At 39.1% G+C, this 23,357-nt stretch overlaps 1 protein-coding gene across 2 annotated transcripts; it reads right to left on the bottom strand.

Moving 5' to 3' along the window:
- Window positions 1-1,449: 1,449 nt before the first annotated feature.
- arhgap19 (Rho GTPase activating protein 19) lies at window positions 1,450-20,910 on the bottom strand. 2 transcript variants are annotated; one of them, XM_084085161.1, is made up of 12 exons: window positions 20,838-20,910; window positions 18,681-18,955; window positions 17,731-17,811; window positions 15,396-15,605; window positions 12,925-13,151; window positions 12,047-12,133; window positions 10,470-10,535; window positions 9,079-9,303; window positions 8,614-8,727; window positions 6,537-6,647; window positions 5,706-5,801; window positions 1,450-4,751 (listed from the first exon to the last, which is right to left on the bottom strand). In XM_084085161.1, the coding sequence occupies exons 1-12, from the start codon at window positions 20,879-20,881 to the stop codon at window positions 4,737-4,739; spliced, it is 1,551 nt and encodes a 516-aa protein (XP_083941287.1). In that variant the 5' UTR covers window positions 20,882-20,910; the 3' UTR covers window positions 1,450-4,736. The 2 variants fall into 2 exon arrangements, with proteins under 2 accessions (XP_083941287.1, XP_083941286.1); XM_084085160.1 differs by having other exon boundaries at window positions 1,450-4,793.
- Window positions 20,911-23,357: the final 2,447 nt, after the last annotated feature.

The following is a 23,357-nucleotide window of genomic DNA, read 5'->3' on the forward strand; positions in this document are numbered from 1 at the left end:
TACCAGTGACATCATCGATGGGGAATCCAAGCTAATAGAAAGCACAGGCTTTCTATTCCTGGAAAGTTAGCATGCTATAATGGAAGCCATTGTTCTCGCGTTAATAAAAATAAATAAAACATTTGAAATATTGAAGAAAAAAAAGCCTTCCTAACGATAATGTCACTGATGATATGACAGGGTTCTGAAGTGTCCACAGCCCTCCTACGAGACACAGACTGAGTAGAAACAAATGACACCATTTTATCATTAGTGAGGACCAATTATATGAAGATAGGTTGAAAATGGGTGAAGTTGAAAATGGGTGAAGTCGACCTTTAAAGTCTGACTGAACCGAGACACTGCGGTGCACTCTAAATTAGTTGAAAAGCTCAGGCCACTTTGTTTCGGGTTCAGGAGATATTTGGGTGAAGACAATTATAAAGTCAATCATTTGGCACAGATTTGGCCATTTGTTTGATTGGTCTTTTCAGTGCGAAGACCATGGTGGTGAATGCTTCCATTTCTCCACTACACAACAGCGCCATCAAGTGAACTAAACGCGCCAGGGCATACATAATGTGAAAACAGGCAATTTAAAGACCTCATCTCTCAACTAAATTATAACATTTAAAAGTGACAGGTGGGCTACCCTATCTAATTTAGCCGGGAAATGTCAGCCAACCTGTCTACAGACAGGCACGTGACCCATTTCAATGTTATTGGCTATAATTTGTGTATCAAGATGACATGCATGAAACTTGGTATACCTGTAGTCTTCTTATATACAGTATTAAAACGGTGTCAGGTACCTTTTTATTAATACTGAATCTACATGAAAGAACCTCTTCGGTAAAGAAAGATATGATATCAACATTGGTCGGTGTAGAAAAACACATTTAATGCAAAGGAGACTGCCACGCAAAAGGAATAATTTTACATGGTTAACATTATTTTACAGATCACAGTAAACCTGCAAACCTGATATGCTGCTGACACAGTAGGCTAACAGACCATACCATACAAGACAATAAGCAGAACGGCGGAAGGTTGCCCTGTAAAACAATGTTTGACATGTTGAAATGCAGTCCTGCCCTTATACTACATCTACTAATGTATTTGTCACATTTAGAACATGTTTCTCCACTTGTATAATGAAGGAATTCCCGTAAGACGTTAGTGTAGGGGGAAAAAAACTAAAAACACAAGGTTCCATGAGTAATGATATAGAACCAGCATAGATTCAACGTTGCCATGGGTAACACACACTTCACTCTGGGTTTAGTCATACAGTATGATAATTAATTGCATCACAGTATTAATGTGATTAAGACACATACTGTTGATAGCCTACCTCAGTGGTTCTCAAAGTGGGGTCCAGGGACACTCAGGGTACCTTGAGGAGGTTCCAAATGACCCCCTCAGGTGGAAATCGAAAGGGTCCATTTGGTTCCATGTGTACACTCTGAGTTATGGGGGTCCTTGAAATAAAAAAGTTCCAGAACCGCTGGCCTACCTCTTTATGACCTCGGTGTGAACATCCTGACTAAATTAGAGACACAATTATTAGTTTTTACAGAACCCGCTTCTAGTGTTGTGAAAACACTGAGGTCATATCCACAGTTTGTTTGTCTGGTGAGTGACCACACTTCCTTCTAAGTTTAAGTATGATCAAACTATTTCACATTTTGGAAAGGGAAAAGGTCACGCCATACTGGTAAGGTTATAATAAGGCTCTGACATGCATTTCTAAGACAGAATGGCAAATAACCTTTGAGCAATTCACCCCGGTATTATCACTGACTTTGGCCAATGGTCTTCAAAGCCAGATTATAAAATTTGAAAGGCGAAATAAAATAAACCAAAATATCCTGTAACAAGTCAAATACAAAACTATATGATAATATTGGTTTTGTTCTTAAAAATAAAAAATAATGAATGTCGAACTTAATAAATAGTGAAAAAATAAATTGGTAACAGAAATGGTAATCTGAAACAGCTGGGTCTGTAAAATAACAAGCAGAGGACCGAATTCAATTTTCCAATTGGTAGTCAATTTATTAATTAAATTCAGGTGCAGATATAAACACCAGCGCTCAAATGAGAAACCATTTAAAACACAAAAGGGACAGATGCTTTTAAGAATCCATCTGCACTTACAATAGCACATGCAATCACTTTCAACAAACCCATCATTTCAACATCCACAAACTCTCCAATTCAACAGGAATACACCGATACCAGTATCAGACACTGAGCCAATACCTGCGGAAATATAGCGACATCAAAGACTCTCCAGGCCATCCATTCCTTGCAAATAAGAATTTGATACTGAGCGACCCGCCTGAAGGTTAAACAAAAAAAGTAAATAAAGCCACACAACAGTCACTCGCCGAAAATAGATGATCTACAAGCAGGCTATTTTCAGGCTTAATAAGGGTTATGCAAGTCTGTACCGTTTTGTAAAGGACAGTATTGGTAATAAGCAAAGGATTAAGTGCAGTACTCAGAACGGGTATTGGCCATGGTGAAGTGGTATCAGTGTATCCCTACTAGCTGTACAAAATGATGAACCAAGATCAGTTAAGTCAGGTCATGAACGCACCCCTACCCTGTCCCGTCTGTCGGTAATACAAATGTTCTCTTACAAATGTTACAAATACAAGCGCACTGGAGCTACGCACTGTTATTAATTTGTCTAACCAATAAATATTGCAAAACAATTGATACATTTCCCACATGCTTCCAGTGTGTCAGATCCCGTTTCTGAAATACCAGACCTGGAAAAGTGTCAGCAAGATAATCCCTCCATCGTTAGATTGATAAAGAATAGACTTCATGCTGTGCATATGTATTAGTAAGTTCATCATGTAAGCACTGTATATTGTGTCTTAAGTACAGTACACAGGGACAGATGCAAACATTTGTGAGAGTATAAAATAGGGAATAATCAACCCGACTGTACTGGTCAATGTTCATCACCACCAAAACAAATACACCCATCAGTTACACTCTTACAACTTAATTTAACACTTCAGTAACATTTCAATTGTCAACCTCAACTTTAAAAGTGCTATCCTTTCCAGCCCATTTGGAAACAAAAAAAAAAAAAAAAAAAAAACATTAAGAGAAAAGCTCTTACGAAAGAAACCACAGAATGTAACCTTTCACATTTTACACATATTAATATCCAGAGATCCCAACCACTGGCCTGTAACAAAGCATGTCACAGTGGGCGAGCTGCTAGTCTATAATGAGTTTTTTTTTTAGATCAAAAAGACTGAGGTACAGTAGTCAAAGAGACCTGAATCCCAGATCAGCATTCCTACCCTCAGAAAATGTAAACGGTTCTCCCACTGAAGTCTACATCAGCCAAGACTTATCAAAGAAGAATACAGCTCAGTTCAAGAATCATTTTATGTTTTTCTTATGCCGATAGGAATGTGCGGTCAATGATTGTTTGTGAACGCAAACAAAATGCACAAAAAGTTCCAAAGCTAGAACATTGGGAACCGGTCTCATTGAATGGGAAGGTGTGGCCAAACACGTATAAGCTTAATGTACACATAGCTGGACTTTTGAACAATAAATTAAGTCTTTTATACTTGTTTCTAGTCTGGTGCGACAGTAATGAATGTCCACCAGCACAGCACTCAAGGGTATATATGAATAACACACAATGAGGCAAAAATAAGTCGTATTCCTGTTACAGCATGAGAAAAAGACATTAAGACCTTCTCTGCTCCCTAGAACTCCTGAGAAGGTAACTTCACATCTCAATAATACATAGTATAAGTCCAAATTCATCAAAGCTGGACTAGCCGAAATATAATGTGTTATTAAAAAAAGCAAATTGCTCAATCAGATGCATATGGTTTAGTTTAACGCATACAAAAGATTAAAAGAAATATGTAAAAACTCAAAATCCAGTTGTGACTGAGCCCAAAATGTACCAAAATACTGTATTGCTCAATCAAATGCATATGCTTTAGTATAACACATACAGAAGATTTTTTTTTTAAAGAGTTTGTAACTGAGACAAAAGTGTACCAAAATACTGTACAGTGAAGACAAAAAACTGAAACAAACACATACTGTACAACACATATATATGTATATATACATATACTACAACACTACAAAATACTGAAGTCGCTCAGCAAGCTAGTGGTCATAGAGACAGATACAGTAGCCAACATCAAAGGTTTCAAGTTATAAATGGCACACGCAGGCCACAGACAGCCAAACCAAACCAAGGCCTGAGTTACATTTGTCTGCTTGGCTCAGTCCCCAATTAGTAAGATTGGACTGGCAATCACAAAATTAATGATGTGATGTTAATGAGATTATTTATAGTCATGACTCATGACGCAAGTCTTTAGAACTAGGGCAATGCACTTGCCACACTCTAGTAACCAAATCTGCACTATTGTACGAGACACCATACAAATAGTTCAAGGAGAATGAAGTAAAAGCCTGATTCGTCATGGCAGAGTCACACATCAAAAACAGCCGATGGCCCGCGTTGTGACTGTGAGCTTGTAGATGTGCTATTTTCGGTGCATGCCTCATATCATACAATGGATTATAATTTACATAAAAGTCAGCCTTGGATTGGTTTGTATGACTGTGTGGTGCTGATTATTAAAAAGTAAAAGTTTCATAAAAAGTCAAAAACAAAAAGCATCACTGGATGAAAACAATGATTAACGTAAAAGCTAATACTGCCCGGTCCAGGAGGCGGAAGAGTCATGTCTCTACATTGAGATCTCCTGGGAAGGAGAGAAACACATCCTGTAAGGGGAGGGAGACTCCTGGGGAGATGGAGAGAGAGGGGGGGGGGTCATACACAGAGGAACAAGAGAGGGACAAAAGAGAGAACAAAAACATATCTCACTGCAAAGGTTGAACAAGCACTCATTTTCTTTTCCCTGTAGCACCGACGCACGTGTGTGTGTGTGTGTGTGTGTGTGTGTGTGTGTGTGTGTGTGTGTGTGTGTGTGTGTGTGTGTGTGTGTGTGTGTGTGTGTGTGTGTGTGTGTGTGTGTGTGTGTGTTAGTCCTAGGACTAACTGCAGTGGTGGAAATTAAATTAACTTTAAGTGCTGTACTTGAGGTATGCTGAACGGTCAACCTGGCTGTAGGACCTCAATAGTCAAATATGGACTCAGATTAGCTGACAATAACAGTTGCTACGGACGCTTTGGTAGAATTCACAGAGACACTGGACTGGAGGTTGTCTGGGCACAAAGGAAGCAAAACACACGAGCGGAAAGAACACAGTGACCCTTGACGGTTCACAGAATGGCTGTGTACCAACAACAAGGGAGATGCCTGCCAGCAGCATCTGCTGTGTGCTCAGAAAACTCTCCCTCCCCACATGGGGAAAATCCCAGTGGAAACACCATTTTGTTCACCGGGGGGTAGTTCCTTGTTGACATTAATGTTAATCAAATTATTAAATTAAGCGTTGCCTCTTGTTCGCTCTCTGAATAAATAAGGATATGGGTTTGTGGAAAAACAAGTTCATAATCCAACCTTGTTCAAAGACAAATGGAAATATACATTTATACTACACATACATTTATTGTTGTCGAGGGCAGAAACACCCAAGTTAAAAACAGTGCATCACATTTTTATCATCAGCCATCAGATTTGATTAGCGTTCCAATAATTTCATTTTGGGTGATACTAGCTATTATGTGAACACAAGCGTCTCTGTCTTACCTTGGAGTTGGAGACTTTAAGTCTTTTACCGACTGAGGTCTCCACTACCAGTCCTGCTGCCTTCCGCAATACAGGAGTATTCAATGGACTGGTCACCTGTTTATAAAGACAAGAAAATTCACAATTACCATTAGTCATTTTTTAGGGTCATGGATTGCACAAAAACGTAGAAATAGTCATCCTCCTAATATTTTTCACAGTACAAGTACCATTAATTTCCGACTGTTTAAATGCAAGGGCAGTTTGTAAAAGTAGTAGAACATGAAAGATTACACGAGAGCCTGGTAACATGAAGTCAGGTTATTGTTACAGTAAGTAACTGAGAATGTGTTTTTCATCTGGATTCATTCAGCATTAGTGTATCACCACAGCAAGAATATTACCACCACAGCTAGAGTATAAAAAAGGAATGACAATACAATTCAGCCAAATTGGCTACTAAACCAAGCACTAAAACATTTGTGTATCTCTAGTGGACTGTTACTTAAAACAATAATCAACACTCCAATTAAGTTTGTGCTCGTTTTATTTTTCCTGCCAAGAATATTCTGTATCAATGTTTTTATTATGCATTATACTGTATAAGTGTGTTTTTGAACTGCAGACCACACCAGAAACTGCTGACGGTACAGCGGTTTCTGATGGTAGGACCTGCCCTAAGAAATAGATAAATCAGTTTATTCACTTATTGCAAAGTTGCAATAAATCTCACACAACCTTTTTTATTACATGGGTTATTATTGTTGCTTTTATTGCAAATTGTAACATTTTGTAATGCGGTTTACAAAAGCTCAATACACATTTGTTATTATGTTGGTGAAAGTGGCTCACCGACTGTAGACGATTCTCCTTCCTAGGGTTTCTCGTCTCCATGGTGACAGTGTTTGGAGAGACATGCCTGCTCCTGCTCTCTATCGTAAGGTGCTCTCCATGATTTTTACGCTAATTCAACACATCAGATTAGAAACAAAGCAAAAACAAAGATCTCACAACTTAAAAGTTTTGTTAAGTCAAGTCCCACAGATTGGGACTCGACCGAACAACACACACACACACACACACACACACACACACACTGTTGAGATGAACTAGTTTATAGGACTGTTCGTATCGAACGAGTTTGTAGGACTGTTCGTATGGGTGGATAGCTGGTAGCAGTTTGCCCTGAGCGCCGTCGGTCAAAACGGTACCCTCATGGGAGTCTTGTGGGAGCTTGAGTAATCAAGACTGGTAAGCGAGTCAGAAGGTTGGGTAAATGGTTTGTAAGGCCTTTTACTCTTTCTTTGTTAGTTACACTTATTAGTTAGTTACTGAACTGAAATATCTCTGATCTGGCTTATCCGGCGTTGACTCAACCTTATATACAGTAGCAACAGGATGTACTCGCTATATAAGGATGACCCTAGAGCATAGCCGTTTCATTTATCATCCATATATTGATATTACGGAAGGCTCCTGTATAAGGGGAGCCTTCGCAACACACACACACACACACACACACACACTAGGGCTCCATTTCCTAAACAATTAGCACAATTATGATGTTTTGGGATTATCGTTCTAAACTTATGTTCCTGCTGTTCTTCCAACCAGTTGAAGAAATAACAGATTGAGGCTTTAACTTTTGCTTTCATGAAATATCTGAGACCATTATGGTTTATGAAACATTCTTGTTATGACATAGTTTGACAAATTCAAACAATTAGCAATGGTGTGGAGCCACGTATAAATTATTGTTTAGAGAAAGCCTAGCTTTAAAGCACAATATAGCGCTTTATTGTTTTCACAAAATGCAACTTAATCATAGAGGCGTCCGGTTGGCACAGTGTTAAAGTGCCAGCCTATCCACCATAGAGATTGGAGTTCAATTCTCCACAGTGCCTCCGGCTCGGTGCTCCAATGAACACAATTGGCTCAGAGGTATCATGGGAGGGTATTCTCTGTCTACTACACTATGTTCAGAGGTGGGAAGCTGTTCTCTCTCACTAGGGCTGTCACGATTACAAATTTAACATGACGATTAATCGTCACTCAAATAATTGCGATTAACTATTTAATTCTGTTTTTTGGCATTGAACATTGGAACATAGTATGAATAATAACTACATTTTTGTTTTCCTTTTAGGCTTCACGATCAAAAATTGCACAGGGTAGATGACAAATAACTTAAATTATACAAAGAAATATATTGAATAAATATATTTAATATTTATATATTTAATCATTTTCAAAATAGCAGAAATAGCTGATCTACAAGCTTACAGCGCGTCACGAAGTGACGCGTTGTAAGCTTGTAGATCAACTATTTTTGGAAAATGTTTGAAAATGTATGAACATTTTTCAACATGGAAACGATGACGACGAATACGCGTAATAATTGCGATTATCTCAAATAATCGCGATTAGGCGATTATGTAATAATTGTGACATGCCTGTCTGTGTCACTAGTACTAACATTAAAGACCCCTACAGTCAGGGAGCCTGTGTCCAGCAGTGAGCGGAACTGTGAGGGATCGCCTGTTCCTCCAAATATGTTAGTAGTGAACCTACTCGATGTCAGGTGAAAAGAAGCTGAAGATGATCAACATTAGCCTGACACTCAGCCTGAATTTTCATTTTGTTTCACTCCATTATTCAGTCTGAAAGCCCTCTCAATGCAGCCGATTTCTGAGGTGGGGGCGTGGCCAAAGTTTTTTTTTTCAAAGACTCTTTGGCGATTGGTTGATACTGGATTATCCCGATCCCGATTCGTCGTACCGATTTTCAACCGAGTCTGAGACCTCCTCTGAGAACATCACCAGACCAGAATCGCCTGAACATATTTTTTTAATGGGCGTGGCTAGCGATTCACGGGCTGGAGCCAGGCTAGATCAACATCTCTCTGTCCTATAGTGTAGAAATCTTGTACCTTAATGAGTCCACCAAAGGAACGTGAGCGCCGGTGGTGTTTCTTGCGCGAGGCTGGGGAGGACTGGAGGTTATCATCATCGGTTGGTGTTCCTTTGGGGTTCAGCTTGCCTATCTGGGTTTAGGGGAGGGGGAGACTTACATTTACACTTATGCTCTTTTACTGTTCCGGAGGACGGTCTACCCCAATAGCACCCGGAAGTCCCGCGAGATGAGATTTCAGCAAATGCTATTTTGACAACACTACGGTGGCTCACGTTATCACAATAATACTGCAGTGACTTCCCTGAGGTCCTAAACGACACATATATACTTGAAAAAAAAGCTTGTTATGAATTTGGGCTCCTGGACCACTCTTATGGAGAGTCAACAACCTCAAATAAAGGTAAGTAGAAGCCTGGGGCGAAATTCTCCTTTAATGTCTAGTGAAATACATTCAACCAGGAAGTTTGGGCCCGAGCAATACCTGTCGGATGAGTTTCTTCTTCTTGGCAGAGTCAGGCATGCTGTGGTTGATGTGTATGAACAGTTCTTTGAGGGCCTCCTCGGTGTGGTTCTGAGCTGGGGACTGGTACGGCTGCTGCCCGGAACTGGGCCATTCAACGTCAGCAATATCTTCAACAGGCCTCTTCAAAGAACCTGCCACGCGCAGCATGGGTGAGCTGCTCGCAGGCAACAGCTCCAGATCATCCTGAAGTTAGAAGAGATAGGGTTGTTCATAAGTAGTCTCTAAGGTTTTCGCCACTGAAAAGTCTCTCAAAACACACTTTTCAACAGAATTGTCGCTGGAAACCTTGTATGTCTAAAAAGCGTTGCTTTTAAGCAAATGGAAAAAATAACCTGTGATGTTAATACTTTTCATTGGTTCAATATTTATAAAACCCACAGACACACTCAACCACTTTCACTTCAAAATAAAAAATGTTGAAATATGGAGATACAAGGTTTATGCCCGACAGCAACGATATGCAACTGCTAAACGTTTTTCTTTTCATTTACAGACAACAAACGTGAACAATCATTTATACATCACAGAATGGATGCAAGTCAAGCACATCATTTATGAAAATGATGCTGCAGCAATGTTTGCAGTTTGAAATCAAGCACCATGATAGTGTCATAGTGTGTGGTGTAGTCTAGTACTGCTCTCTGGTGGTGACAATTGGCACTACACTTTCATATATTCCAACGGTCAAAATGTGGAGTTGAGGAGACGTCGTCTAATTTGCTAGAGGTGGGAGTCGGATATTATGAGTTATAATGGAGAACTGATGTAAAGCCATGGCTGATGAAAATGTATGTTGGTGGTGTTGCAGTATACATGGAATAAATCAAAATAAAATCTCATGACTGAACCACGTTGTCCCAATCTGTGATTATAGTGCCGTTTCCTAAAAATAAATTAACACAGTATGTAAGATGACGATGTTTAGGTATTATCATTATAAAAACCTATGTTGCTGCCGTTCTACATGGAGCCGACCAGTTGAAGAAATCACAGGTTGAGAATTTGACTAATAATAAAATCAAAGAAGACATGTCTGTCCTGATGAAGGTCAACATCTTTTGCAAGTTCCAGACAGTGTGCGGGACCTCTTTCTTTGATTTTATTATCAGAGATCCCCTTCTTAGTTTGACCACTTAAAATACTCTTTCACCATAAAGTCACTAATAAGTTAACTGAATATAGCCCATGTACAAGCTCACAACATGTCGCACCGCGACGTGTTGTGAGCTTGTAGATTGGCTATTTTCAGTGTGCGACATGCTTCCACAGGAGCCACGCTGACTTCTATGGAATCCAAATGAGTCAGTCGTGGTGACTGAGAACTTTAATCCATGGCTTCTTCTCCTAACCTTGGTCTGGAGGGCCTTGGTTCCAGCGAAGTGCATCCTTGCATATTCCCGCAGGTAGACTGGAGCCTGGACGAAACAGATAGGTGATGGTTCATATCCAGTATGAGCGTTATTTTTGTTTTATTTTTTGTTTTTCCTTTCACAAATCCTTATTTATAACAATCATGACATACAGTACAATATGATACAATACAAACAAAGAAGTTATTGTAGGAGCCAGTTCTTTATATTTAATAATATTATTTTATTTATTGGCCTTGTATTGTGGTGTGTCTCTACTAATGGCTGTAATGTGCTCAACCCCCGGCAGGTCTCTTTATAAAGGACAAGTGCGTCATTCTAGGGGCGTAACAGAGTGAGAAGCACACAGTCTTTAAAATAGGACAAAATAAATCTCTAGCACGCAAAGAAGTTCTATTCGATTGCAAGTTTAGTTTTCTTTTCATTAATGCATCTCTGTAAAAGAAGAAAATAAATCAAGCTTTAATTTGAAACCTAACTAAACCTGGAGTGGACATTCTATTTTTCAACCTGCAACCAAGCGTCAATTATTTCAGTCTGTCCAGGAGTGACTCACAAATTTTAACAAAAGGATATGTGGTCACCACAGTTATTAATACAAACAATACAACATTGTCAGAGCCAGGGGGATTTACTAACAGAAAACATTAAAGAGTGAACACAAAAAGGACAGTTCTTGCAGCTTTCTTATTTTTTAAGTCATACATTGCTTTAATGTACTGCTTGGCTTCAATCTCAAACACAATAAAAAAAAGGTTTGGAATGACTAAATTTGGATTTATGTACATGAAATTTTGCTAAAATAATGATCACATTCATTATGTATACCTCATTTTCCGTACGAGCGTAATATACATGTACAATTCATTCTTGATTACAATACACTACCAAAACGAATTACATTTGTACTAAGCATATTGGGTTTAAAATCGCAGTTCTGCCATACGACGTTAGAATTATGGTCATTGGTCATGACGTGTGGTCTTTGCCAGAATGTTGAAACGGTTTCTTTTGGCTCCGTTCCATTAACTTGGCCTAACAGCTGGCACCTGCATAAAAGGCAGTGGAAAACGGAGCCAAAGGGAACAATAAACTCTCAGTGGGACACAAAGCAAACTACATATGGCCTGTATCCAGATGCTAGGAGGGTGGGGGGGCTAGTATTTGTATGCTATCCCATTTTATTAAAAGAGCCATGCTGTTCCAAGCCTTCAGTACGTTATCAAGGCTTGGAGGTGTGATAATCAATCCTCCTTTCAAAGCAAAATGATACATATAATTTGACAATCCATGTGTCACGTTTGTGTATTTATTTTTTCCTTTGAAAGCGCTATGAAGAATGTTTTGGGTTAATTTAGTTCTTAATAAAGCTGAAATTCAGCATTTCCCCAATTGGAACGGAATGATAAAAAAAAACATTTGTTAATGGATAAAAGAAAAATTACAACAACACAGATATACAGATGAGCAAGCCATTCTGCTGTACTGTAATATGGTTAGAGTGTGTGTGTGTGTGTGTGTGTGTGTGTGTGTGTGTGTGTGTGTGTGTGTGTTACCCTGAAGAGTTTCTGGGAGTGTTTGATGAGGAAGGCCATTCCATTGTTGAGTTTCTTCAGGTTGTCCTTCAGGTCAGCAGCTGTCATCTGGAGGGTGTGAGGGTCAAACAGTGGTTACTTAGAGAAACAAACACAGGCCACTCCAACACAATGCAATGCTGTATGAGGATGCAGTGAAAAGGTAACCGTGTCGATAATACGTGCTACAAATCATGGCAAATTTACATTTTTTGTATATCGTTGTTGTCGGGCAGAAACCTCCTCTCTCCATATTCTAACTTGCGTTTTTTTCGTAGATTAACGCCCTACTTGAACACACTACAGCGTCACACAAAAGTAGCAGAGCCGCAAGCTCTAAGCGCGGCCCGAAGCGACGCGTTTAGGGAGCTTGTAGATCTGCTACGTTTGACATTTTTGTATTTGAATCCTGAAAAGTAACTGTTTCGACATATGAGGTTTCCACCCGACAGAGACGATATGAACAGTATATGGATATAGACTGATGTCAGACAAAAAACAAACTAAAACTCTCACTACATATAGGCTATTGTATTGCTTTCATTGTTTTTGAATGCCTTTGGACGACTATTCAGAGCACCATAACTTATGTATTAAATGTTCTATACAAATACACCTGCTTTACCTTCAGTAAAAGTTTTTCAAATTCAGTAAAAGTTTTATAAATTCTATAATTTATCTGGTCGGATTCTTAATTGTATGGGAAGCAGCTATTTCAAAAGTACTATATTAAGTCTTATTATTGCCATTCTAACAATCATCATTATCATGATCCACACAGTAAACCATATTAGGCAATCATTATCAAAAAAGCATCAACACACACACACACACGGCAATCACTTATTACAAATATTTACATGTCTAGGCCAGAGGATGTGTGGGGCGAACATGAGGGCCAGGTTGGAGGCAGACATCTTGTTCTTGTCCTGCTGCTTGGCGGTGTGGTAGAGCAGGCCCAGCAGCAGTTTGAGCAGCCTGCGGTTACACTGGGGTAACAGCAGGAAGAGCAGCTGCAAGGCCTCAATCTGACGCTCCTTGTCGGGCGCGGACGTCTTGTTGCCCTGCTCGTTGAACAGAGTCATGTCTGGAGGAGGGACATGACATGGATTATCGGTTATCATCTTCACAAACAGGGACGTGTCAGTTAAAAAAGGACAATACGGCCGTGAACATGTCATTGTATATTCATTACACACAGACCCTCTTCCTGTTAATAGTTTTAATGTTAGTATGTTTTAAAAGTTTACTTTTTTGTTTACTTTTTCTACTGTTTTAAAATGTTACAGAATTTAAATGAATAACATTGCACAGCACACCCTGTTTACTAGTCATGGAGGGGGGGGGGGGTGGGCTATCACCACCTGCACTGACTATGTAGGAAGGAAAGAACACCTATGAAACATCCAGTGACGGTCGTCCACACATATTTTTGCCTTTCAGCCACGGAACCCTTTATGAATTAAGTCTGTATAGCGTATACCTTCAGAAGGTATAGGTTATACAGAGACTAGTGCAGCACATCTTTTACACTTGTTACAAATACATTTTTGAAACTGTTTCAATTCAATTTGTCACACTTATCAATCCAAGCCACCATTTTGACCCTCATTACGACCCTTTCAACTGCATAGTGTAAAAGTCAAGAAAACAGTTTTGACATTCCACAGCGACAGACGACAACACACACACACACACACACACACACACACACACACACACACACACACACACACACACACACACACACACACACACACACACACACCTCAACTCTCCTCACTGAATTTGTTTAGCTGTCAGTGTTATACGTAGTTTGTGGACCCGTTAACCTGCTAAAGATCCACACACTATACAAAACACTGTACTGCTGCCTGCCCTGCGGTACATTAAAGCTTTCAAACCTATTTTTGTGAGTGGGAATTGTATGTTTATAATCTTCCTCCAGCACTGATCTAAGTTCTGTGGGTTGAGCGCACCAAGTCTTGGGATTACTTAACTTGCTAAAGATGACAAGAGCATGCATAGAGCCTTTGGTATTGAGTGACAATTGACAAATACATTATGAGGTACTCTGGACAAGATTCAAATGACTGCACTAGCTCTTTCAATCTCTCCCTTCCCTAGCATAATGATAATGACATTTTGAAACGGTTTCTATGCTGATTTGCCACACTATCGACACCAGCTGTGCATTTTGTAACTCTTCTCAACTCTGCCTAGGTCAAGAAAACAACCTGCAGTTTTCTCATTCCGCAGTGACATAGGAAACTCCCACACACACGCGCACACATACGCGCACGCACACACACCTCGTTTCTCACATGTATCAGCCCCCCTCCCCCCCCCCCCCACAGTGCTGTCTTCAGCTCTCCTCACTTGACTAGCTGTCACAATGTTGTAGTTTGCGGGTGTTAAATTGCTAAAGTGCACAGAGCTTTCACGAATGGTTTTCAGTGACAAATATGAGTCAAATAATTGAACTTCAACTTTCTCTTTCCATCTCTGCCTAGTGTGATCTGGCTGAACATTTATCCGGAACTGCCGGATTAACAGCATGAGTGCCATTTGGAAATATGCTGCATTTGAAGCATATTAACAAGGACTGACAAAAGGTTCCTGCAAGCCCATATGTAACAAAAGCTACAGTGAAAGTGAAAACCAAGGTTGTTAACATAACATATTTAGGACTTCTATAGCACTACTTTGAAAAAGCAGAATATTGATAATGTTGATAATGATGATTTACTTTTTAAAACACAGGGCAGACACCCTATGTTTAATATCTGTATTGTGTTGTTTTTGTGCTGGCAATAATGTGCATTTCCCCTCTGGGAATTAATAAAGTACATGATCATCACCATCATCATACCATTAGAAGACAACAATACAATACATTATTTATTTATATAAGTCCGGGCCAGCAGAACGCACCAAGCACTTGCCCGGTGGGGCCAGTGAAAATAATGCCTTGAAAATACAATTAAAACATTAACATCTAATAATTTCACACCATTTCCCTGTAGTACTGATTTGTAAAGATTTCTGCCACCTGCTGTGGCTCTGCCCAGAGTGCAAATTTCCCTTAATGTCTACCCCTGCAGCACCATAATAGTTATGCATGTTGATATTATATTCCAAAATCAAAAAACATTATTATGCCCTCAGCTTATTGTGTTATCCCCCCCCAATGCCATGGGCATGGACCACCTTGACGATACCCACGTCTCCAGACACCAATGCACCACTTATAACAGCAAATAAAGTTACAGAGCTCTAAAAAAACAGAAGTGAGGCCAGCACAAGAACGTAGCCTGTGTGTGTGTGTCACCTGCTATCTTGAGATGGGCATGGAAGTGTCTGTGAGTGAGCAGAGGCTCAGGCAGCTCTCCCAGGAAGTTCTTGAGCAGAGTGGCCACATCATTGGGATGGTAGAGCCCAGACTCCAGGTCCACATCAGCCCCACTGTTCAGGAGCTCCCTCAGGGCGTGCTGGCGCAGGCTGTTCCCTGGGACCCGGAACAACCCCTCCACGTGGAGGTCTGGATGGGTGGGTGGATGGATGGACACAGGAGTCAGCGTTGAGTTTGACAGCAAATTCCATTTAGTTTGTCATATTTTAGTCATCTGAAAAGATTTTATTTGACTAAATCTATAGTTGATTTAGTCGACTAAAAGGTATGTTGGTGGGCCTTGATGGCGTCGTAATGGCTGATTTTACACTCAGTTGCATGCTGAAAATAGCTAATTTACAAGCTCACAGCGTGTCATGAGCTTGTAGATCTGCTATTTTCAGAGCACAACACCCGAGCGCAACCAAACATAAAATGACTTAGTTTTACTGGATCTCTTCTCCACTAGTACCTCCCTAACATTTTAGTCTAGTTTTTATTTGTTGACTAAATTGTCAATATATTATTTAGTCTTAGTTTTAGTCATCATAGCTTAGTTTTTATTGAGTTTTTATTTAGCTTTTGTCAGTGAAAAAGGTAGTCGACGAACATTTTTCGTCATAGTTTTAGTTGACAAAATCAACACTGGACAGGAGTCAGTGGGGTCTGTTTCAATCATTCACTGACTGCACCAAATGTCACCAAGGTCAAATGAAATGTTTCTGGTTTTGAAAAAACTCAACAGAAAGTAGACCATCTGATTAAACAATCAGATTCATTGATGATAAATCAACAGTTGATAACCAACTCTAAATAGAGTCTCTATTTTGGCCATAGCCAATCTACACGTTTTTGAAAATGTGTCGAAGAATAACATTATTATTAATATGGGCTGTTCTGGCCATAGTACATTATGTTGATTATTGGTACCGGATATTGCCAGTCTTTTCTTTGCATATTTCCAGTAATAGGATTTTAAAGTTAAAGCAAACTTGTATATGAAACTGAAAACTAGAAGAGATGTGGTAAGCTCTGTGTGTGAAAGAGAATGTGTGAATGTAAGTGTGAACACCTGAGTGGATCAAGGAAATAAAACGTTTTTACAAACATAGCAGACATACTTTTGTTGCACCTTGCCACAGATATAGAAACTGCTATGATAAAGTGGACCTACGTTTGCCATGTTTGTGAAAAGGGTCTATTGAGAGTGTTGCAATGCTTTAGGGTGGTGCCGGACAATGACGATATTATCTACCTTCCGCTGCATTCGTGCCAAGATAAGCACACGTTTTAAGGACCGTTTGCTTCACTGAGACCACACCTATTTCTTGTCTTATACTTCTTTGTCTGTTGACTGCTGTCTGTAAAAAGTCTGTTATACTGTAGTTTATGAACATTGCCTTGTTTTTAAAAACATTACAAATAAATATGAATCTGATGCTTGGCAACACAGATTACTGAATGAAACTGACTCTTTGGCTATGTTGAGATTTGTTCATATAAAGTAGCTACGCATTCCATTTACCGGTAGATCTTATTTATATAACTGTTTGAATTGAGTTCATAATGTGTCTGTTTGGAGGAGTTTACGTGTGCTTTATTGTTCTGTACTGAATGGCATCACATGTTTAGAGCTGGTCTAATAGAATAGACCAGCTCACATGTTATATACAACAATATATTTTCAGTATCTTTGTCTGTCCTCATGGAATAAAGCAAAATAAAATCTCATGACTGAAAATGTAATGATGTTTACTGTAGGTATTATCGTTCTAAAGTAAACCTATGTTGCTACTGTTCTAGCATAAACCAGTTGAAGAAATCACAGATTGACGCTTTGACCTTTTGCTTTTATAAAATTTCTGAGACCATTCATGTTTATTGAAGAAGCCTCTAAACATGTATTCTATTGGTAGTTTACCATTTAAAATACTCTTTAATCTTAAAATAACTAATAGCCGTTATACAAGCTCACAACACGTCGCAGCTCAACGTGTTGTTGTGAGCTTGTAGATCTGCTTGTTTCGGTGCAGACATTTTAAAGAAGACATGCTGGCTTGCATGGAATCCAAATGAAATCAGTCGGCAAATCTTTACATACTGAAAGTGCTCAGATAAATAAAATCCTTCTCAGTGGTCCATCATACGGTTTAAAAGTCAGAGTAAATGACCATATTTATTTCTTTTAAAATGTAATCTCTGTATGAATAATGGAAGTTAACTACAACACATAAAATCACAAAATGCCTGTGAACTTTGACTGGTCTATACTCACTTTTGCTGAGGTAAACAATTAGCTGGTAGATCTGTGCGATGCTCCCTTCTGTCAGAGGTGTCCCAAAGACTATCCCCTTATCTGTGACAGTGACAGAAAGAACAGACAGAGTGCATTCAAATTAGAAAAGAAAAACTAGCACATTCCATTGCAGATCTCTGACAGATTTCTTTGCAGCTTTTCAAGTCCCCTCACAGGACAGGACAAGAAACTAACATACTGAATAATTGAATTAGATTTTTAGACTAAAACAGAATCTCAGTATATAAACAATCATGCCTACATGTCAACATGCTCGATACAGTACCAAAACAAACACACAACGATCGAGCGAGGAGGTTGAGGCAGGTAAAGCCTATGATAACGATAAGACAGAACCTTAACCCATTAAGACCTGGAACTGTGTCATTTTTAGATTTGAGCTAAAAAGCATTATTTTACACTTTGGGCTATTCAAAAATAGCAGATATACAAGCTCATAGCGCGGCACCGAGTGCCACACTACGAGCTTGTAGATCTGCTATTTTTGAAAAATCTTGAAAATGTGTGCAAATCTTTGAATATATATATTTTCAAAGCGAACATTTTTAACTCAAATCTTTGCTTCTGGGGGTCCCTGGAACAATATATTTTTATGGGGGTCCGCGGCCAAATACATAACATTTTGGGGGTCCTGCTTGACATGAAAAAGATTGAGCACCACTGATATAGAAACAGACGTTTTTCGGAAAACTGTTGGGATTTAGAAGATATTTGTAGAATCGGCTTCAGGTCTTAATGGGTTAAATATATGGTTAAACGATGGGAGAGATTGCATTCCAGCTCCACAACACTGCAGCACATGTCTGTGGCATCACACAATTACCCAAGCAAGAATACCTTGAGTGCTATCTCCAAAAACAAAATATTAAATTATGACATAGCATCTTTCTGCTGATCGGTCTGCTGACCTTTGCGTTTAAGGAAGTTCAGAGAGCGGAAGAAGCCTCCGTTTCCTCCACTGTGGGCCTTGGGACTCTCCTCTCCCAGCAGCTGGGCGAACTCCGTCCCCGGCAGGTCAATGAGGCGTGTGACGTTACTGAGCACCGACTCCAGGAAGACGTCTGGACTCTCGTGGCGGAGTTTCTCCACAAAGAAATCAGGGTCGAAGATGATAGTGTGACGGCCAGGACGGGAGGAGCTGGGTGTCTCATCGTTACTGATAACCATGCTGCACACTGTACCCCTAATATGAGAACAAACACACACAGACAAGCATGTCATAACGTTATTATGAATGAATATGGCGTGTACTGTACACACACAAACATGATAATACAGCTAGAGCCCACACTGTACTTAGGGCTGTCACGATTACATTTAAATTGACGATTAATTGTCAAACAAATAATTGCGATTAACGATTTAATTGTGTGTTTGGCATTGAGCATTGGAACACATGAATAAAATACATTTCTGTTTGCCTTTTAGGCTTCGTAATCAAAAATTTCACAGGGCAGATATGACAAATAAGAAATTGACTTATCTAATCATTTTATACATTTGAAAATGTATATTTTAATATTTAAAATTGTGTGAACAGTTTAAAAAAAAATGCAATTATGTCAATTAATTGCGATTAGACGATTATGTAATGATTGTGACAGGCCTAACTGTACTACTGCCTATAGACTTAGTAAAAAGGAATTTGGCTCTATACTTGGACTGCTCTTTTCCCTCTACACCAAATCTCTTAGTCAAAAATAGCCAATAATAATAATATCTCAAATTTATATAGCACTTTTCTAAGTACCCAAAGACGCTTTACATGGGGGGGGGGAGGAGAAAACAACAAAAGAAAAACTACTTAATTAGGAAAAAACACTAAGAAAAGGCTAAGGCTATAAGAAATAAAATCAATAAAAACAGTGGAATGATGAAAAATGGGGGGGGGGGGGGTTAGCTGGGGAAAGCCATATTGAAGAGGTCTACAATCTACAAGCTCACAGGGCAATCGCAATTCACTGTTGTATGTGAGCTTGTAGATCGGCTATTTTTGGGTAATATGTTACCCTCAGAATTTGGATGTTGGGGTTCAAGTGGGTATGGTTGAGTTGAGCATAGCCTTGGATCAAGACTATATCATAGATGTATTGTATCGAGTCTGACTTTTACATCTATAATATGCAAATGTGAAAATATAATAGTCTTGAGGCTAGGTTGAGCACATGATTTGCTTTTTGTCGCCTTCACAAAACATTGAGTTCCATTAAAAAGGTAGGGTAAGTGATATTTTTCGGTTAAAACAGAAAAGATTTGTTACAAATTGTTAAAGCTCTAAATTCTGAGAGCAATCATTGCTATAGAGTGTTTGTTCAGGAGTCTCCCTGTCTCTCCAGCTCTTTAATAAACAGAAAATACATGTTCAGGGCATATAGGTTCAGGTTTATCAGCTTCATTTTTTATAGTGTTTGAGTTTCAATTGTGTCTGCTCATTTCTTGTCGTCTCGTGTCATCACTTCCAATTTCACTTCTTCAATCTGTATCCTGTCTTGAGTTCTCTATCCTGATTGGATAAAATTGGTATCCTGACCTAAAAATGCATTTTTCTGTTTACTAAAGAGCAGGAGAGACATTCTCTCTCCTGTTACTGAACAAACACTCTATATCAATGAGTACTATCAGAATATAGAGCTATTTAACACTTATTTTGACCAAAGAAAATCACTTACCCTAACTACCTTTAAGTTTAACGTGAACCGACCTCGCATTATTAGCCCATGATCAAATGTAAACCAAGGAAATGTTCCTGGAATTATCTGCTGCAACCACTATTTGTGTAACCAAAGTTCTAAGTGGCATAAATGTACCCAATTCTTTCATTTTTCGGGATGGCTGACAACAGACAACAAGGAAACAGCTGTCATCGTGCAGCCCTTCCAAAGCTGTTGACAGACAAAGCTAAAGCTACATTTAAACACGTTTGTTTCACTCACAGCTTCAGTTCTACAGGCGCCTTGCATGGCCGTTTGTTGACGTTATAAACACACCTATATTCAGTGTTGTATTTACTCACGAAAACACCACTGTGTATTAATGTACACCTATTATTTTCAGTGTTTTCTTACCGTCTATTGTGAGTGTTTTCATCAATATCTTTGTCCGCAGCCATACTTGGTTTGAATGCACCGCTGTTGTGTTGTCCTCATCAGTGTTGCCAGGTTTTGTGAGAGAAATAAGTAGCCAGGTCTATGAAAACAAGCCTAAGAGAGAGCCATATATGAGCACTTTATTGGCTATTTGAAAAAAGCCGATCTACGACTGATCTGCTATTTTCAAAAATATCTTCAAATTTAAAAGTTAAATATTTGGAATATATTTTGAAAGTTAAACATCATTTCAGATGGGAGTCTGCAGAGAAATACTTTCATTCAGGGCGTCCTTGACATGCAAATGTTTGAGAACTGGTTTAAACAATGATAAATAAAAAAGCAAGCCCACATAACAACACTTTAAAAACAAGCTAAAAAAACCACAACCCGCAACTAAACAATATTTAAAAGCAAATTACCAGAAAAACTAGCCCAAAGTCGCTTATAATAAGCGGACATGGCAACACTGATTGTCTTCCAAACCCCGGCCTAGCTAGACACTGATTGGTCGGTTATCAAAGAGGGGCGGGGTAAATCAGCAGAGATTTGCATATGCCGTGCTCCCATTGGTCGGTTTGAATTCACAGGCCTCATCCAGAGGAAAACAACATTTTGCATGAAATGTGTCGAATGATGTGGTGCATCAAGGTACTGCATTTAATGTCATATTGTCTTATGTATAACAAATAATGTAAATGCATATGAAAGAATACATTAGATCTAATGCCTTAATTCATCTAATATGTAAGGACCGCAATGGAAATAAGTTGTAAGCTTTTTTTTTACAAGTTTACAACTAAGGCAAAAGGCCAAATCTTGTGTGATAGGATTTTTTTTCCCCCTATCCTATCCTTTTTCTTCTTCTTTTTTTACATTAACCACTGAACCTATTCCGGTGGGAACATTCGCAGAAAATAGCAGATCAACAGGCTCACAATGGTAGATGAAAAAAAAAAAGAGCAGACCAAAGCCAAAGGTCAAGTTTACTAAATATTGAGTGTTTAAGTTGTTAAAGGGCAAGACCACTTTGGTAGAGGTTTGGGTTGTGTAGTTACCTTGCCATGATGTAACTCCAAAGGTGGACAAGAAATCAAAAATAATTTCTTGTCCACCTTTGGGAGTTACATCATGGCAAGGTAACTACTGTACACAACTGTGTAGAGTGAGGCGCTGAGAGGCGTTGCGAGCTTGTAGATCAGCTATTTTCGGCTAATGTTCCCCAAGGGAATGGAGATGCGAGGGTTCAAGTGGTAAAAAACAAAAAGATCCAATCGCACAAAGATTTGGCGGCCCCCCCTGTAGTAACACTGAGGACACCATAGGTTGAAGAGCCCTGCACTAGTGGACCACCCTCAACTGTGTGTCCATATGTCTGTCCCATGTGGACAATGTGTGTGTGGATTGATTGATTGATTGATTGATTGATTGATTGATTGATTGATTGATTGATTGATTGATTGAATACTTTCAATCAATCAATTGATAATTACCAAAAACAAAAGCATAGGAAAGTACGGTTCAATACAAGGTTTGCTAAGAGGATTTTAAACTCAAGAAAGTCTATAGCTTGTTTCCATTGGGGTCCTTTGTACTCAATTCATCGAAACATTTAATGACAGACAAATATACACTACTATGCAAAGACATCATATAAGCAGTTAGAAATTGGACACTGTTCTCAACAAATGCTTTGGACAGGTTTCGACTCTTGCTAAGTTTCTATGCATCACCAAGCTTCCTCTAAACACCCTCAAAATGATGATTTCCTGTGTTTGCTATTCATCTTGATTCTTGTGGTCTAGGTGACATGTTAGGCCCATGCTATTGTTTTATTCTCTTTCATTTTCTTTCATTACACATGTCGTTGCTGTCGGGCAGAATCCTCCTATCTCCAAATTCGTAAATGAAGGCCCTACTTGATCGAGTGTTCATTTTGACAGCAAAGATTTAGTCTTAGTCTTAGACTTTTGAATAACACACCATTTAGTTTTAGTCCTATTTTAATCAATTGAAATAGTTTAGTCTTAGTCTAGTCTTAGTCGAATAAAGATCAAAATCTTAATCTTTTAGTCTTTTAGTAGTCTTAGTCAACAAAATTAACACTGACTTGATCATACTAAAGCGTCACACAATAGCATCAAAAGCAGCAGATCTGCTTGTAGATCTGCTGCTTTCGCTATTTTTTAATTTGAATCCTGAAAAGTAACGGTTTTGGACATATGAGGTTTCCACCCGACAGAGACGGAATCGTTCTAGCTCTCTCTAGTTTCATCATATTTCTCACCCATCATAATCCTTTGCGTGAGCTGAATGGTATCCGTATCCGTATCCGCTTTTCAAAAAAGAGGTTGACACCTCTTTTTTGAAAAGCAACATTTTTTCGGAGAAAAAACACATTGAACTATGATTGAGTAAAAGGGCCCCTTATGCCTAAACCTTTTAGGCATTTTTGACAAGGGTTAGGACTAGGGAGAGAGCACACATACTGTACAGAGA

Source organism: Gymnoscopelus microlampas (assembly GCF_963454915.1).
Source record: "Gymnoscopelus microlampas genome assembly, chromosome: 2".
NCBI classification, from domain to species: domain Eukaryota; kingdom Metazoa; phylum Chordata; class Actinopteri; order Myctophiformes; family Myctophidae; genus Gymnoscopelus; species Gymnoscopelus microlampas.

Bases quoted from the DNA above. Each gene is read 5' to 3' on its own strand.
- arhgap19 (XM_084085160.1), bottom strand. From the start codon at position 20,881: ATGGCTGCGGACAAAGATATTGATGAAAACACTCACAATAGACG. The intron at 18,956-20,837 runs GTAAGAAAACAC...TTCTCATATTAG, and splicing joins GAAAACACTCACAATAGACG to GGGTACAGTGTGCAGCATGG. The intron at 12,134-12,924 runs GTAAATATTTGT...CACACCCTCCAG, and splicing joins ACATCCTCTGGCCTAGACAT to ATGACAGCTGCTGACCTGAA.